Below are 18,760 nucleotides of genomic sequence, written 5' to 3'. Positions count from 1 at the left end.
GTTATGTACAAGGACAACTGGCTAATAGACAAGAGGAATTTTACACAACAAAGAGCTCCACAAAAGTCTTGCTGCATCATCAGTAGCTTTTTAGAGGTTTCTGTTTCAGGTACATTCAGAAGGACGAGATCTTTAGGGTATAGTTTGCTTTTGTGACTCGTTCCCTTCACAGCACTGTACGTAAAACACAAGTAAGTCTTCACACCCGCTAGCCCTGCCTCATAAAACACAAGTAGGGTCTTCACACCCGCTAGCTCTGCCTCATAAATCACAAGTAAGTCTTCACACCCGCTAGCCCTGCCTCATAAAACACATGTAAGTCTTCACACCCGCTAGCCCTGCTTCCATAAATCACAAGTAAGTCTTCACACCCGCTAGCCCTGCCTCATAAAACACAAGTAAGTCTTCACACCCGCTAGCCCTGCTTCCATAAATCACAAGTAAGTCTTCACACCCGCTAGCCCTGCCTCATAAAACACAAGTAAGTCTTCACACCCGCTAGCCCTGCCTCATAAAACACAAGTAAGTCTTCACACCCGCTAGCCCTGCTTCCATAAAACACAAGTAAGTCTTCACACCCGCTAGCCCTGCTTCATAAAACACAAGTAAGTCTTCACACCCGCTAGCCCTGCTTCCATAAATCACAAGTAAGTCTTCACACCCGCTAGGCCTCCTTCATAAATCACAAGTAAGTCTTCACACCCGCTAGCCCTGCCTCATAAAGCACAAGTAAGTCTTCACACCCGCTAGCCCTGCTTCCATAAATCACAAGTAAGTCTTCACACCCGCTAGGCCTGCTTCTTGAAACACAAGTAGGGTCTTCACACCCGCTAGCCCTGCTTCCATAAAACACAAGTAAGTCTTCACACCCGCTAGCCCTGCCTCATAAAACACAAGTAGGGTCTTCACACCCGCTAGCTCTGCCTCATAAATCACAAGTAAGTCTTCACACCTGCTAGCCCTGCCTCATAAAACACAAGTAAGTCTTCACACCCGCTAGCCCTGCCTCATAAAACACAAGTAAGTCTTCACACCCGCTAGCCCTGCCTCATAAAACACAAGTAAGTCTTCACATCCGCTAGCCCTGCCTCATAAATCACAAGTAAGTCTTCACACCCGTTAGCCCTGCCTCATAAATCACAAGTAAGTCTTCACACCCGCTAGCCCTGCCTCATAAATCACAAGTAGGGTGTTCACACCCTCTAGCCCTGCCTCATAAATCACAAGTAAGTCTTCACACCCGCTAGCCCTACCTCATAAAACACAAGTAAGTCTTCACACCCGCTAGCCCTGCTTCCATAAATCACAAGTAAGTCTTCACACTCGCTAGGCCTCCTTCATAAATCACAAGTAAGTCTTCACACCTGCTAGCCCTGCCTCATAAAACACAAGTCTTCACACCTGCTAGCCCTGCTTCATAAATCACAAGTAAATCTTCACACCCGCTAGCCCTGCCTCATAAAACACAAGTCTTCACACCCGCTAGCCCTGCTTCATGAAACACAAGTAAGTCTTCACACCCGTTAGCCCTGCCTCATAAAACACAAGTAAGTCTTCACACCCACTAGCCCTGCCTCATAAATCACAAGTAAGTCTTCACACCCGCTAGGCCTCCTTCATAAATCACAAGTAAGTCTTCACACCCGCTAGCCCTGCCTCATAAATCACAAGTAAGTCTTCACACCCGCTAGCCCTGCCTCATAAATCACAAGTAAGTCTTCACACCCGCTAGGCCTCCTTCATAAATCACAAGTAAGTCTTCACACCCGCTAGCCCTGCTTCATAAAACACAAGTAAGTCTTCACACCCTCTAGCCCTGCCTCATAAATCACAAGTAAGTCTTCACACCCGCTAGGCCTCCTTCATAAATCACAAGTAAGTCTTCACACCCGCTAGCCCTGCCTCATAAAACACAAGTAAGTCTTCACACCCGCTAGCCCTGCTTCATAAAACACAAGTAAGTCTTCACACCCGCTAGCCCTGCCTCATAAAGCACAAGTAAGTCTTCACACCCGCTAGCCCTGCTTCCATAAATCACAAGTAAGTCTTCACACCCGCTAGGCCTGCTTCTTGAAACACAAGTAGGGTCTTCACACCCGCTAGCCCTGCTTCCATAAAACACAAGTAAGTCTTCACACCCGCTAGCCCTGCCTCATAAAACACAAGTAGGGTCTTCACACCCGCTAGCTCTGCCTCATAAATCACAAGTAAGTCTTCACACCTGCTAGCCCTGCCTCATAAAACACAAGTAAGTCTTCACACCCGCTAGCCCTGCTTCCATAAATCACAAGTAAGTCTTCACACCCGCTAGGCCTCCTTCATAAATCACAAGTAAGTCTTCACACCCGCTAGCCCTGCCTCATAAAGCACAAGTAAGTCTTCACACCCGCTAGCCCTGCTTCCATAAATCACAAGTAAGTCTTCACACCCGCTAGCCCTGCCTCATAAAACACAAGTAAGTCTTCACACCCGCTAGCCCTGCCTCATAAATCACAAGTAGGGTGTTCACACCCTCTAGCCCTGCCTCATAAATCACAAGTAAGTCTTCACATCCACTAGCCCTGCTTCATAAAACACAAGTAGGTCTTCACACCCGCTAGCCCTGCCTCATAAAACACAAGTAAGTCTTCACACCCGCTAGCCCTGCTTCATAAAACACAAGTAGGGTGTTCACACCTGCTAGCCCTGCTTCCATAAAGCACAAGTCTTCACACCCGCTAGGCCTGCTTCTTGAAACACAAGTAGGGTGTTCACACCCGCTAGGCCTGTTTCCATAAAGCACAAGTAGGTCTTTACACCCGCTAGCCCTGCTTCATAAAATACAAGTAAGTCTTCACACCCGCTAGCTGTGCTTCATAAAACACAAGTAGGGTGTTCACACCTGCTAGCCCTGCCTCATAAAACACAAGTAAGTCTTCACACCTGCTAGCCCTGCTTCCAGTGGTCCTCAGAGACTCTCACTGCCTTCCAGGCACTGACAAGTGTTGACGCAAGGATAGAGATGAATTGCTCTTGCCTCAGCCAGTGTGATCTGTGATAGGACTCTAGGTGGCTGGCAGATGGCAGGTTCTTCTTGTGTCCAGTGGCATTGGGTACGGTTTCCCAGGCTCTTGCAGAGCATCTGTCTAGGTGCCTCTGTTCTGATGATGAAACTGAGACTCACTGTGGCTTGTCCAAGTATCAAAGAGTTAAGAATCCAGGGAAGACACAGGCCAGTTCTAACAGAAGTGTTTCTATCAGCTCTAAAATGCTTTTGTAAAGAATGTAGAGAGCTGAAGTTGGGAATAGAAGGATGGCAAAGATACAGAGGAACAAGAGCACGGAAGGACACAGCCCCTTTGCGGTGCCAGCAGGGTCCGTTGTGGTAGGGCGGTAGGGCTGAGGGAGGCCCAGGAATCAGGGGAGCTTCCCCCTCTTTATCAGCAAGATTGGCATCACTCTGTGGTGATCATTTTAAATTTCAATATGGAAGGAAGGAAGGAAGGACCTGTTGATTTCTTGATTGTCGCCTCAGTTTTAGACAGTGGATCAGAGCATGAAGGAGCATGATGGAAATCTCTTAGCTCCCTGCTGAGGTGAGGTATGAAGCTAGGAGGCTGAGCGGGCCTGTTGAGAGTGAGAATACCCTGACTGTGTCCAACAGGCTTGCTCTTGCCTCAGCAGCTGTAGTGAGGTCCCCTCAGTTCCTGTAGACAGCAGTCCTCCTGCAACCACCCTGTCTGGAGTGCCACATGTCAGGACATTTCACACTGTGCTCCAGTGTGTGCCCGTGGTGTTTCCATCATAAACGGACTCACATTGGCTTCTTCTCATCTTGAAGCTGCTGCAGCTGATTGCCAAGTCCCAGTTAACCTCACTGAGCGGAGTGGCGCAGAAGAACTACTTCAGCATCCTGGATAAAATCGTGCAAAAGGGTAAGGTTGGCACCAAACATTTGTGCTCTTTTCAAATAAAATATTTATTGCTAAATAAGACAGAGTATACAACTTGGCCATTTACACAATTCAGTAGTTTTTAGTGCCATGTATTTATAGGGTTGGGACGCCATCGCTGCTTTTAGTTTCATAACATTTTAATAGTTCCATGCTATGGTGGGTTGTATTTGTTTCTGTTACCCCTCCCACCCCTGCTGTGCTGGAGAGCTTTGTGTCAGTTTTACAGAAGCTAGAGTCATCTGAGAGCAGGGAACCTCAATCGAGAAGAGACCTGCATACAGTCAGGCTGTGCACAAGCCTGCAGGGTGTTTTCTTAGTTAGTGATGGATGGGGGAGGGTCCAGCTCATGGTGAGTGGTGCCATCCTTGGGCTGTTGGACCTGGCTTCTATAAGAAAGCAGGCTGAGGGCTGAAGAGATGACTCAAAGGTTAAGAGCACTGATTGTTCTTTCAAAGGTCCTGAGTTCAATTCCCAGCAACCACATGGTGGCTCACAACCATCTGTAATGAGATCTGGTGCCCTCTTCTGGCCTGGAGGCATACATACACACAGAATACTGTATACATACATAATAAATAAATAAATCTTTAAAAAAAAAAGAAAGAAAGCAGGCTGAGCAAGCTATGGAGCAAGCCAGCAAGCAGCATCCTCCATGGCCTCTGCATCAGCTCCTGCCTCCAGTTCTTGCTCTGAATCCCCACCCTGACTTCCTTCAATGATGGATGTGACTTTAGAGTTCTAAACTGAAGTAAACCCTTTCCTCCCGAGTTACTTAGGTCACGGTGTTTCATCACAGCAATAGTAACACCTGCTGACTCCTTCTTCCCAACCAGTCCCCTTCTTACTTAGCAGGCAGCTATAGCTGCCGGGTGGTCGTGATGCGTGCTCGTAGCAGGGGCTGTGGGTGTCCATTAGGATAGCTGCCGGGTGGTCGCGATGCGTGCTCGTAGCAGGGGCTGTGGGTGTCCATTAGGATAGCTGCCGTGTGGTCGTGATGCGTGCTCGTAGCAGGGGCTGTGGGTTATCCAGAAGGCAGCTTTTCCTAGCACTCTCTCCAGTCCTCTGGAGTCTTAAACAGTGGCCTCATTTAGGTTTGAACACTTACTAGTTACGCATTCTCATCACCTTGACTGGTGAAGAGTCTCTATATTAACTACTGCCCACTGCAAACATAAGCATTTCTGATGAAGACTGAGAGCAGCACCAGGCGATGGGTATTATAAACATAGATATTCGAGAAACAGTTTGACATGTCCATTTAGCAAAACAGCGGTAGTTGGTTACCCACCTAGGTCTTACTGCTTCCCAAGCCACAGGCTTTTGAACAAATTTACGGTAGCAAGCATGTATCCCTTGCCGTGGAACAAGTATTCAGATCCAATCAGAAAGGAGTTGGCTGTCCACCAAGAGACAGTCTTGCCGCCACTGCACCAGCATCACCAGAAATTTTAGGTCTAAATGTTAATTGGGAATGTCCTGCAGGGAGAGGGGCTTTTCTTCTGTTTTCTTTCCACAGTAGTATACATCCAAAATAATAATGTGTGTACTGTGACACCAGGAAGGAGCTAATCCCAGGGAGACCCAGCCCTGCAAAGACACTTTGTTCTTTCCTGGTTAACCAGCCACCGTTCATTTGACTGTTGGGTTCTAGAATCAGTAAGATTGCAGCTTTTTCTTTTGACTTAGACGCCATATGGATCATAATTTTCCTTTTAATTTAATAAGTTTGCCTTTACCAATTAGCTGGTATTTATTTTATGCCATTAGCTTATACATATGCAGTAGCTTGTGACCATGTATATGAGCCATGTTAAATATTCTTATCATAAGAACAAAAGAAAATGTACGTTACTTTAAAATTGTAGACCCAACCAAAAACTTAGAAAGCATTTTAAAACTAAAAATTCTTATTGGAGTTCTGATATCTAAAAATTATGCCACTTTTAAATTGCCATGATGCCGGGTGTTGGTGGCCACGCCTTTAATCCCAGCACTCGAGAGACAGAGGCAGAGGTAGACAGATCTCTGTGAGTTTGAGGCCAGCCTGGTCTACAAAGTGAGTTCCAGGACAGTCTCCAAAGCCACAGAGAAAAACCCTGTCTTGAAAAAACCAAAAATAAATAAATAAGTGAAATTAGACCCTTGGTTTTTAATGTGGTAAAAATACCTATGACATAAAATGTATCATTTTCATCAGTTCTCAGCCCACTGTGAAAGCTTTGTGTGCACATCACGCAGCCATTGCCGCCATCGCCGTCCCAAAGCTGCTGCTTTGTACCTCCCCCTGGCCAGCCCCACCCTCTGCACCGTCTCAGGCCAGCCTCCCCCGGCCAGCCCCACCCCCTGCACCATCACAGGCCATCCCCACCCTCTGCACCATCACAGGCCAGCCTCCCCCGGCCAGCCTCACCCCCTGCCCCCTCATTGCATCTCCATGTGGGTTGTGCTCTGTTCATCCTCCTGTAATTGGCTCCCTTCCATGTCACACATCTTCAAGGTTCCTCCCCCCTGGAGCAGGTCAGAATGTCTTCATCCTTAGGTTGAGTGATACCCCAGTGTATGAAGGGATCCCATTTTGCTCTTGTTCGTCTGTCGATGGACACTTGGCTTACAGAACTAGATAACTGTTAGACGTGGTATTTGCAGTATTAGTTTGTGGCGTGTTTTTATTCATTTCAGTTCTTGATGACCATCAGAACCCTCGCCTTATCAAAGACCTCCTCCAGGACTTGAGCTCCACTCTTGGCATCCTTGTGAGAGGGGTGGGCAAATCGGTGTTAGTGGGAAACATCAACATTTGGATTTGCCGCCTCGAAACCGTTCTCAACTGGCAACAGCAGCTGCAGAACCTTCAGATGACTAAAGTATGTTTTTCTTTGTCTTCTTGGTTTTGATTTGATTCTTTTTTAGAGACAGAATCTTTTTTTTTTTTTTTTTTTTTTTGGTTTTTCGAGACAGGGTTTCTCTGTGGCTTTGGATGCTGTCCTGGAACTCACTTTGTAGACCAGGCTGGCCTCGAACTTACAGAGATCCGCCTGCCTCTGCCTCCCGAGTGCTGGGATTAAAGGTGTGCGCCACCACCACCTGGCTTTAGAGACAGAATCTTACTATGTAGCTCTGTCTGGTTTTGTAGACCAGGCTGGCCTTGAACTCACAGAGATCTTCCTGCTTCTGCCTGTGCAGTGCTGGGACTAAAGGTGAGGACCACCACATCTGGCTTAAACTTATTTTTAATTGACACAGTAATTGTATGTACTTAAGAGGTACCATGTGATATTTTACATATCTATGATGTGCAATGACTATGTACTTAAGACGTATACATATACTTTACATATCTGTGGGTGTAATGATTATATCAAGGTAGTTGCTGACCATCACCTCATACATGTTACCAGTTCTCTGAGATTTTCAATGAATTGTTGTCAGCCATAGTTATATACCACTGTGCTAATGGGCAATAGACATTCTTCCTCCTAGCCAACTGTATTCCCATTAGCCATGTATTCTCTATCCTCTTCTCTTTATCTTTCCCTAGACTATGGAACATTGTTTACCTCACTGAGACCTGCCTTTTCATTTCTGAATGAACTTAGAACATGATTTTGTCTTACTATTCACACAACAGCATTATCTATGGTTCCATCCATATTGCTGCAAATGACAGTATTTCATTACTTTTGTTGCTGAGTCATTTATTAAGTCACATGTCAGTGGACACTAGGGTGATCCAGTGTCTTGGCCACTGTGAATCCTGCCACTATAAGCGGTGATTCCAGTGCCTTCGACTGCATACCCATTAGCAGCATTGCTGGGTCATATGGTAATTCTGCTTCTGTTTTTTTCAGGAACCTCAGGGCTGCTCTTCTCCTTGCTAATTTACATTTGCATCAGCAGTCTATGAGAGTTCCCGTTTTTCTCCATCACTATCATTTATTATTTTCTGTTTTAGTGGCTGCTATGCTAACTGGTGTGGGAGGGGCCCCATTGTGATTTTCATTTGCATTTCTCTGATTAGTGGTATTGAATGTTCGCATATACTTGTTGACTATTTGCATATCCTCCTTAGAAATGTCTAATTCACCCATTTTTAAATAGGATTTACTGGGGCTCCTTCATCATCGGGTTCTGTGATTTCCCAGCTCTGTCAGATGAGTAGCTAGAAGGCATTCTCTTTCTACGTTGGCTGTCCTTTCAACCTCTACTTTCTTCTGTGACACAGGCTTAATTATTTTATGTTATCAGACACCACATATGTATCTTAAATATGTGTTAAATTGTCGATGAAGAGAAAATGCAGATTTAACGATAGATGCAGATAAAGCTGGGGAGACCTTATAGACACCATACCTGCTGCTGGATGAATCCTGGTGTTGACCACCTTGTGGCCTTATTGCCATTACTGTCATAAAGCACAGACGGTCACTGTCATCTAAGTTCCACGTTTCACAGCCACCATTTTCTGGGTATTTTTTGGTTAGGATAGAGCTGGGCATGTCCAAGGGTGCAACTTCCTGAGCACAGGAAATTACCACATGCCAGCTCCTCTGAGAGGTAAGACTGGAGTGACCATTAAAGGACAAACTTCTTTCCTACGGTCACACTGGAGTTGTCTGTGTAGCATGGCCGTTCTTTTCCGTCGCAGGAAGCCAGTGTGTTTTCTCCATTTGACACCGTTGTGTCTCCTTTCAGCAGGTAAACTCTGGCCTCACACTCAGTGACCTGCCCTTGCACATGCTGAACAACATCCTGTACCGTTTCTCAGATGGCTGGGACATTGTCACACTGGGCCAGGTGACACCAACCCTGTACATGCTCAGTGAAGACAGGCGGCTCTGGAAGAAACTATGTCAGTACCACTTTGCTGAGAAACAGGTAAGTGTGTGGTGCAGCGCCCTTGAGTCAAGTTGATTGGTCCCCATCCAGGGTCCCTGGCGCTCCAATGAACTTGGGGAGGATATGGACCCCATAGCCAGAGACCTGAAAGTACTAGAGTATACATACTGAAGTTGCTTCTGAATTCCCTTCTGTCATTCACAAGGTTCATTTTCATATTGAAAAGGAGTCATGATTCTAAAATCATGGTTGACAGCTGGGAAAGGTGCTAAGACAGGAGTATCGAGAGACAGGATGGCTAACAACCCAGGGTGCCATGGACGTTCCCTCCTGCTCAGATGAACAGCCCAACTTTCTTGCTTCTCCCAGAGAACCCATCCAGCGGTTTTCAGGCCCAGCCGGCAAACCCCCACGCAATGCCCCATCTGTCACCCTCAGCCATCTTCTTGACTGGATGCCTCCATGTCTAAGATCCAGAGCTTCCTCAGCTCTCACAAGTCTCAGCTGTCAACCATGATTTTGCTCGCTCCCCTTTGAGATTGGATTTGGGTTGACAACAGAAATGCAGGAGGGGTTGATGATCCTTTGGGGGGAAGATTGAGAACCATGAGCAAAATGATGGATGTCTGGGATGGGCCTTGTGCATCACACAGTTGCTCTGGTACCTACCTCAAAGGAGACTACCAACAGGAAGAGGGTCCAGGGCTGCCAACAGCCTGCAGAGTGCCTGGCTGGTATTTTGAGAGCCAGGTTTCAAACACACCTTTAGGATGTCTGCTGACCATCCATGATGAGATGCTTTAAAGAGGTTAAAGTCTGTTTGCACCAGTATTTATTAAACACACCTTTAGGATCTCTGCTGACCATCCATGATGAGATGCTTTAAAGAGGTTAAAGTCTGTTTGCACCGGTATTTACATTCCACATTCTTAGGTTAGAATCTGGTTAGCACCGGTGTGTACAGGTTTTGGTGCATATTTTCTTGATTGAATCACAACACTGAATCTGTACGGTGTTATTAGTAGTTCTTCATGAGTGACTCACATTTCTCAGGGTTAGCAGTAGAATATAGAGTTATGGTCAAACAAGCAGTGTGGCCAGAAAGCATCTCAGTGGGAGCTGAAGGCTGCAGGTCTTGGACCAGCAGTCCATAGTGACATCAGAGGGAGCCATTGGTAACAGTCATAGTGACATCAGTGTGAGTCATTGGTAACAGACATAGTGACATCAGTGTGAGTCATTGGTAACAGTCATAGTGACATCAGAGGGAGCCATTGGTGACAGTCATAGTGACATCAGTGTGAACCATTGGTAACAGTCATAGTGACATCAGAGGGAGCCATTGGTGACAGTCATAGTGACATCAGTGTGAACCATTGGTAACAGACATAGTGACATCAGTGTGAACCATTGGTGACATCAGAGGGAGCCATTGGTGACAGTCATAGTGACATCAGAGGGAGCCATTGGTGACAGTCATAGTGACATCAGAGGGAGCCATTGGTGACAGACATAGTGACATCAGTGTGAACCATTGGTGACATCAGAGGGAGCCATTGGTGACAGTCATAGTGACATCAGTGTGAGCCATTGGTGACAGTCATAGTGACATCAGTGTGAGTCATTGGTGACAGTCATAGTGACATCAGTGTGAGTCATTGGTAACAGTCATAGTGACATCAGTGTGAACCATTGGTGACAGTCATAGTGACATCAGTGTGAACCATTGGTGACAGTCATAGTGACATCAGAGGGAGCCATTGGTGACAGTCATAGTGACATCAGAGGGAGCCATTGGTGACAGTCCATAGTGACATCAGTGTGAACCATTGGTGACAGTCATAGTGACATCAGTGTGAACCATTGGTGACAGTCCATAGTGACATCAGAGGGAGCCATTGGTGACAGTCATAGTGACATCAGTGTGAACCATTGGTGACAGTCCATAGTGACATCAGTGTGAGCCATTGGTAACAGTCATAGTGACATCAGTGTGAGTCATTGGTAACAGTCATAGTGACATCAGTGTGAGTCATTGGTAACAGTCCATAAGTGACATCAGTGTGAGTCATTGGTGTGACGTGATTGACATGAACACTTGTGTGGATGTGGGACTCAGGCAAGGAAACAGCCACAGGACCTGCGGTAGAAGAGAGACTCGGGGATGAGGGTTCCTCCTGGTGGAGCATAGAACAGTGAGGAGGGACGAGAAGAAGCTAATGTTTCCATGTGCTTAGAGCAGATAGAAATTGCTATAGCCAGGCCTCTAATTGGTCCCTCTGATCTGCCTTAAAAATTTATATACCTAGGGCCTGCTTTAAAAATCATCTAATAATTCCAGCCGGGCGGTGGTGGCGCACGCCTTTAATCCCAGCACTCGGGAGTCAGAGGCAGGCGGATCTCTGTGAGTTCGAGGCCAGGCTGGACCGACAGCCTCCAAAACAATACAGAGGAACCCTGTCTCGTAAAAACCAAAAAAAAAAAAAAGTCATCTAATAATTTTGAACACAATTTTCTTTTCTAGTTTTGTAGACACTTGATCCTTTCAGAAAAAGGTCATATCGAATGGAAGCTGATGTATTTTACACTTCAGAAATATTATCCGACTAAAGAGCAGTATGGAGACACTCTGCATTTCTGTCGGCACTGCAGCATCCTCTTCTGGAAGGTAGTGATTTAAAATGTGCTCTTGGAGTGTGAGGGTTGGGATGCAGGGAGCTAACGTTCGTCTGTATCTTAAATAGAAAGGTAAGGAAAGAACGGGGATAATGTTTGTGATGGGAATGTTACTGAGACACTTTCCACTGGGTTCTGGGGAGGGAGTGGGCGCATCCACAGACACGCACACTTGTATTGAAGCCATCACTGTTCAAAACTGAAGCGCCGTACTTCAGGGTGGGGCATGCTGTCCTTGCTGCTGCTGTAGATCTAGGAGGTATGATGGAACACACAAGGCCCCTGGTTCCTGACTGGGCTTTGGACACTTCACACCCAGCCTGAAGAACCTGCTCTTGTCTGCCTGTGCCCTCTCAGACACTTGGAAGGCAGGCCCACCCTGTAGGGCAACAAGTCTGGCCGTCAGCCTCTTTCACAAAGCCAAGGTCTTAGGCATAGGCCTCAAAGGAAATGTACAAACTTAACAAAACTATAATTTTTTACACACAAGACGGATCCGTTAGTGAAAAACTTAAATGTCCCTATCAGCAGCGTTCATATCCAAACAGTAAATCAGGGGTCCTTCATCCTGGTGCATGGGCTCTTTTGAAATCTTACCACCCATGTGGTCTCTGGTTACAGTAACATGTTTCCCATAGCCGGAGAGAGCCCGTGTGTCACTTCCTGCTGTAATGTGCTTAGAGAGGTTGCTTTGCACCCACCTAAATCTGTTACAAATGGGACACAAGGCGAGCTCTAATTTGTGGCAAAGGGCCACTTTTAGACTTCTCACTTGAGATTCTACTTACAATGCATGCCCTTTCATTATGATGGTCCAGCGCTGAGCAGAGAGACAAGATGCCGACATTACCGTGGGTTGCTTTGCAGGGGTTGAGCAAGGACAGCCAAGGCCGCCTGGTCTCTTGGCCCTTTGTTCCCCTCTTCCTCAAAATCGAAAAGTGCCAAGTGATGGACATGTCTCTGCAGCAGGCCGTCTGTTCTCTAGAACTTCCTCTCGAGAACAGGCTTATCTTATGTTCATTTTTTCCTCATTTCCTTGGTGGCTTTTTTTAAAAAAAGATCTATTTATTTATTATGTACACATTTTTCTGTCTGCATGTATCCATGCACTCCAGAAGAGGGCACCAGATCTCATTACAAATGTTGTGAGTCACCATGTGGTTGCTGGGAATTGAACTCAGGACCTCTGGAAGAGCAGCCAGTGCTCTTAACCTCTGAGCCATCTCTCCAGCCCCCTAGGTGACTTTATACATACACAAAAGACAGTCTTCTAGTATTCCCTCTTCCCCAGACATGGGGTACAAAAGGAGCCCCACTTTGACACCCAGACCCAGCAGGATCCTGGTTGTAGCAACTCTGTATCACTGGTGCTCTGAGATGAGGACCTGTGTGTGTCCCAGTCAGGGCAGGTGACACGTCATTGGTGTTCTGAGAAGGTGAGGACCTGCCTGTGTCCCAGTCAGAGTAGGTGACATGTCATTGGTGTTCTGAGAAGGTGAGGACCTGCCTGTGTCCCAGTCAGAGTAGGTGACATGCCATTGGTGTTCTGAGAAGGTGAGGACCTGCCTGTGTCCCAGTCAGAATAGGTGACATGTCATTGGTGCTCTGAGAAGGTGAGGACCTGCCTGTGTCCCAGTCAGAGTAGGTGACATGTCATTGGTGTTCTGAGAAGGTGAGGACCTGCCTGTGTCCCAGTCAGAGTAGGTGACATGTCATTGGTGTTCTGAGAAGGTGAGGACCTGCCTGTGTCCCAGTCAGAGTAGGTGACATGTCATTGGTACTCTGAGAAGGTGAGGACCTGCCTGTGTCCCAGTCAGGGCAGGTGAGAGTGGTGATGTTCAGTGTGAATTAATACATCTAGAAACTGGCTTCTCATTTCCTCCCAAGATTATTGTATACTATAGAGATATTAAAGGTATAGATGCTTATATGGGGGAAGGTACTGATCATGGGATTGAAGACTTTCAGTTTTGTATGTGATAGTCAGTGTTTTCCTTGGACTAGTATCTAAGAATATCTGGCAGTTTTTCTGTTCACTCAAGAAAGCAGCACAGAGAAACAGTTTTCCCATCTCTGTAACATCTCTGTTGTTGGGTGGCATAAGAATGCGCTGCCCAGCTTCCCTGGCATACATAAGTTCTGGTTGTTTGTAATGGAAAGATGACTTAGTTTTCCAAAGAGCTGGCTTCTCCTGCCAGAGTGATCACATTATAAAAAGTCCGAACAGGTCACTGAAGGGCAGACCCCTGCTGGCCTGTGCCTTCTGAGAGGCGAGTGGATGGCACTAACCCAACAGGATGTCACAGCACAGTTCGCCCACCTGCCGTCCTCCCAGAGACCCTGCTGCTTTGAGGGTCCATTTCCGAGTATAAGCATGAAAATGTAAGGAAGAGCGCCTTTCTTACGCCCTGAAGCTCCCAGGCAGTCCCTCTGCCGAGCTGTGCCACTGTCCAGAAGCGGCATCCTCCCTGGGCGAGCCTGGGTGTGCAGTCAGGGAGGAGGTGCCAGTGTGCAGCAGGTATGGCAACGTGCAGCCCAAGCGATGGAAGTGTGTTGTGGCTTTGAAAATAGTGCCCGCTGTGTGTCTGCCTCTGCGTCTGGGAAACACTGGACTGAGACACTGGGAACCGCAGGCCTTAGGAATGTGGGAGAGGGTGGCTAGTCCTCACCTGGGCCAGGACATGGTCAAGAACCGAACTCTGGCTGACCTGCATCTTGTCTTGTGCCTGGCATGTTCCACAGTGACCCCTGTCCTAGTGGGGACCCTGTGCCTCTCCCAAGTTGGTTTTCCATCTGTTCTAATTCTGCTGTACTAGAGTGGTTCTTGTTAATTTTTCCAACTGCTGCTCAAGACCCAGGCGTTTGTTCCCACCGGGTTACCAGCATGCTGAGGCCAGTCAGTGTACACACGTATCTCTCCGTTCCTACTCGGTTTCCTGACTATGTGAAGCCTATCAGAACTGTGGGTTTAGAGAGAGGACTAGGGAGCTAGGATGGAGTCTTGACCTTTCTCTGCTCCTTTCTTGTCTCAGTGTTTCAGTAGTCAAGAGAGGGCTAGACACTCCGCAGTGACCTAAGGTCTCTGAAGGCAGTAGAAGCAACTCTGTGACCAGAACCACTGATAAGGCAGAGATCCCAGACCCTTCCATTGGCCTCTCTTTTTTTTTTATTTTTTGAAACATATTCTTCACTATGTGACTCTGGTTGGCCTGAAACTCTTTATGTATTCTAATTTGTAAGAGATCGACCTGTCTCTACCCCCCAGTTGCTGGGATTAAAGGCACTGGCTACAATGCCTGGCTTTGTTGTAGGCTATCTTTAATTGTATAAATGTTAAGTGCTCGAATTGTGTTACTCAGGGTCTCAGTTATTTTCACAATATATGCTTCACACCTGACTGCCTGATGACACCTCGCTCTGTCTAACCCAGCTCTCCTTTTCTCCCTGTGCTGCTCCCTTGCTGGCTCTCCCGGTGTCAAGGACTACCACCTTGCGTGGTTGTTGAAGGTACTTCCTGTGGCGGTGTGCTGGTCCCTGTCGTGTTCTGTCCTTGCCTGGTCAGGTGGCAGGCTTTCATAAGGGTTCGCTCTTGCTAACAACAGTAGACTGAGCCCAGAAAGCTGACTGGCAAACCATCCATGCTCCTCAGAGTGGTCTAGAGGCCACAGAGAAGCAGCTCCAGGCACATGGAGCCTCTCCAGATGGTGCCCGTTTTCTGCAAATCTTAAATTTCTCTGGTTACTTCTACTAAAATAATTGCAGCTTCCTGGTTGTGGGCACTACCAACTCTGCTCACCTACCCTTGGGATGGTGCTTGTGGTGTACTGTGCTTTCTGCGTGTGGGCAGAGACTACTTACCCACCCTGGGAGCCTGCAAAGGGAAGAAGGAACCGGGAGGCAGGATGCTGAGGGTGGGCAGGAGCAGCAGAGATCTGCAGCCTCCATGTCTTACAGGGGACCACAAAGAGGAAGCATGGCCGCCTGTTGTTAGACTTCCCCTGGGGCCACCCAGGTACCAATTCCCAGATAAGTCATTTGTCTAGCATTGAAAGGGGCTGGCATCCACTTAACCAAATGAGGTGCTGTTTCCGTAAATGTGCAATGGTGTGTCCTGACTGCCTCCTTCCTCTCCTCAGGACTCGGGACACCCCTGCACCGCGGCTGACCCCGACAGCTGCTTTACACCTGTGTCCCCCCAGCACTTCATCGACCTCTTCAAGTTTTAAGGTGCCCTCAGCCCTGTGCCCCTGTCCAATTGTCCCTTGTGCTCTCTGTGTGTCTTGTGGTTGTGTAAGTATCCTTGGACACAAAGTGCTGTCAGGGCCTGTGACTGACTGTGCCTGTGCGGCCCTTCTTCCGGAAGAACTGAGAGGACACGGGAGATGTCCTCGCAGCGAGGGTGGACATCACAGGGCCACTTGCGCTTCCTTCCCGACACTCTTCTCAGCACATCAAATCTGCAGTTTTGTATATTTTTAAATATGGACCAGAAAAAGTTTTGGATATTCAGCCCCACACTCTGCTGAACTGACACGAACAACAGAAATATGCTTCTTAGTTATCAAATGATAGTTTTCCATCTCCTAGTAATTGGGATGAAGGACAAAACAGTTGATCCTTGTAAATACATTGTGCAGAATATTTATTTTTCTTAAAATGTATTTTCACAACCTCCGTGGCTGTGCCCAAATGAGTCCTCATTGAATACAAGATAGACCGAGGAACAAGCTTGGCATGCCCTATCTCACTCCAGTGGGTAGGGCTGCGAACTGGTCTCTTGTGTTCCTGGGAACCCCTGCCATGAGGCCATCACACATCCATACATGGATGTGGGCTCCAAACCACGACAGAGCCTCCACCAAGGAGCTGGGAACAGCCTGGGGAAGCCTGAACTTGACGTGTAGAAATTACTTTCATGGGTAAAGTAATAAACCATGTTTATCTACTGATTCAGCTTCATCAAATTTACACCTAACTGAATGGTGTTGTCTTTAAAATGTTGCTGTTTTATTTTAAAAATAATGCATGTGCACTTTAGAAATTTTTGAAAATAAAGGTGTCTGAAAGAAAATCCTATAGTTCTTCCCCCAAAGGTAACTGAAGAGGATTTGCAGGGCTACCCTCAGCAGCGGTGGCCACAGTGGAGTGCTGCTCACTTTCGTCTTCGGTTGAGTCGGGAGCCCCACGCACTGTCCCAGGACATTAAAATGTATAACTGCATATTTAGAGATACACATCAAACATTTCACTTTCCTCTGTCCTCAGCTGACAGAGCAGCCAAGAACAACATCTAGACTTGCCACATTAGATTCTTTGACAGTTCAGACACCCAGCCTCCTTATGCACACTAAAGTCAGCAATTTTTAAAACCATAAACATCCTGCCTGCCATTCATAACCAGAGATTTCAATACTGTCTGAGAACCTGATTTCCAGCATCTTCACAGACCTGCAGAGATGGAGCAGTGTTTGCACAGCAAGTGGGGTGTGTGTGTCCCATTTTCTGTAAGCAACATCGACTAAAGGCACCTTCTGTATATTTCTTGGATGTATTTCTTGTGTCCCTGTTTGCTCTCTTTGGGGGCTTGTTCTCTTTTTATATTAATTTTTTTGAGATAACTTTTCTTTCTGTGTCTGTGTAACTGCTCTGGCTGTCCTGGAACTCACTCTGTAGACCAGGCTGGCCTTGGACTCACAGAGATCCACCTGCCTCTGTCTCCCAAGTGCTGGGATTAAAGATGTGTACCACCAATGCCCGGCTTTATATTAATTTCTTTTTTTGTTTTTTGTTTTTCGAGACAGGGTTTCTCTGTATTGTTTTGGAGGCTGTCCTGGAACTCTCTCTATAGACCAGGCTGGCCTTGAACTCACAGAGATCTGCCTGCCTCTGCCTCCCGAGTGCTGGAATTAAAGGCATGCACCACCAAGGCCCGGCTTATATTAATTTCTTGAAGAGGTTTATTACTTTTCTTATCACTATGACTATATGTGACAAGCAGCGAATGGGAAGGAAGGCTTCTTTTGGTTCACTCGGTTTTAGTGCACTGAGGCCCAGGAGAGCACTGACACATCGCAGTCAGGACACAGAAGTGCTCGTGTTCTGCTCACTTTCTCCTTAAAATATCAGGTCTTTGGGCATTTCATACATGGGATTTGATCCTGTTTGCCTGCTCCTCCAATCCACCCCTGCTCCTCCAGATCCACCCCTGCTCCTCCAATCCACCCCTGCTCCTCCAATCCACCCCTGCTCCTCCAATCCACCCCTGCTCCTCCAATCCACCCCTGCTCCTCCAATCCACCCCAGCTCCTCCAATCCACCCCAGCTCCTCCAATCCACCCCTGCTCCTCCAGATCCACCCCTGCTCCTCCAGATCCACCCCTGCTCCTCCAGATCCACCCTGCTCCTCCAATCCACCCCTGCTCCTCCAGATCCACCCCTGCTCCTCCAATCCACCCCTGCTCCTCCAGATCCACCCCTGCTCCTCCAGATCCACCCCTGCTCCTCCAATCCACCCCAGTTCCTCCAGGTTCACCCCCAGCACCCCATGCCACCCCTACTTTGTACCCTTTTTCTTTTCTAATAGCTCATCAATTCTAATCTGTGCTGCTCATGTATTCGCAAGTGTGGGGCTGTCCACTGGGGTTGACCAGCCTACCAGGAGCCACAGCCTGGAAGAAAATTGACTCCCCCTCCGCCAAGCCTTCACTCGTCCACGTTCCTCAGTTCAGTCAGGGGTGGAGACTCATGAGCCCCTTCCCACTGCATGCTGGGATTTTGAGGTCCTTGATCTCGTGTGGGAAGCCACAGCTGTTGAGTTCATGAGTGCCGCGGTTCTCTCCTGCCCTGTTCAGAAGCCCATTGGGCACCAGTCCTCCCAGCCTCTGGCCCTTACAGTCCTCCTGCCTCTTCTGTGAGTCCCTTAGACTGATTGTGAAGTAGATGTCCCACTGTAGCTGAGCTTTCCACACAGACTTACTCTCTGTACTTGAACCAGCTGTGCGCCTCTATCATTCACCTCTTTTTTTAATATTATGTCAGCATTTAAAAAAGTATCAGTGTCAAAAATATCCACATTAACATAAAGTTTACCTACTTAAAACAAAAGAGGCATATATTTCATTAGTATGATTTTTCACATAATTTCCACACTTACTATGGTACTAAATTTTAGCTGTTGAACACACAGGCCACACACAAGGATTTAGATTGTAATGAAACTTTTTATTCAGTACCATAAATATCTATAAAATTGATTTTAAATTAAATTACCTTTGCACATAACCACATAGTTTCTCAGATTTGGATGTAACATG

General features: G+C 47.1%; 1 protein-coding gene across 4 annotated transcripts in view; it reads left to right on the top strand.

Moving 5' to 3' along the window:
• The window catches only part of Fbxo25 (F-box protein 25), a 28,667-nt gene extending 12,271 nt beyond the window's left edge, over positions 1-16,396 (top strand). For 2 of the 4 annotated variants that reach the window (XM_021234409.2, XM_013122469.3), the window contains exons 6-11: positions 3,821-3,914; positions 6,615-6,799; positions 8,628-8,810; positions 11,296-11,439; positions 14,928-14,954; positions 15,584-16,396. In XM_021234409.2, coding sequence (XP_021090068.1) covers positions 3,821-3,914; positions 6,615-6,799; positions 8,628-8,810; positions 11,296-11,439; positions 14,928-14,954; positions 15,584-15,673 — 723 coding nt within the window. In that variant the 3' untranslated portion in view covers positions 15,674-16,396. The remainder of the gene's footprint in view (positions 1-3,820; positions 3,915-6,614; positions 6,800-8,627; positions 8,811-11,295; positions 11,440-14,927; positions 14,955-15,583) is intronic. The other 2 variants (XM_021234410.2, XM_021234411.2) reach the window with 2 other exon arrangements.
• The last annotated feature ends 2,364 nt before the right edge of the window (positions 16,397-18,760 follow it).

Source organism: Mesocricetus auratus, unplaced genomic scaffold (assembly GCF_017639785.1).
Source record: "Mesocricetus auratus isolate SY011 unplaced genomic scaffold, BCM_Maur_2.0 Super-Scaffold_100031, whole genome shotgun sequence".
Lineage (NCBI taxonomy): Eukaryota > Metazoa > Chordata > Mammalia > Rodentia > Cricetidae > Mesocricetus > Mesocricetus auratus.
Note: the sequence above shows the minus strand (reverse complement) of the source record. Positions and strands in the feature narration are given on the sequence as shown.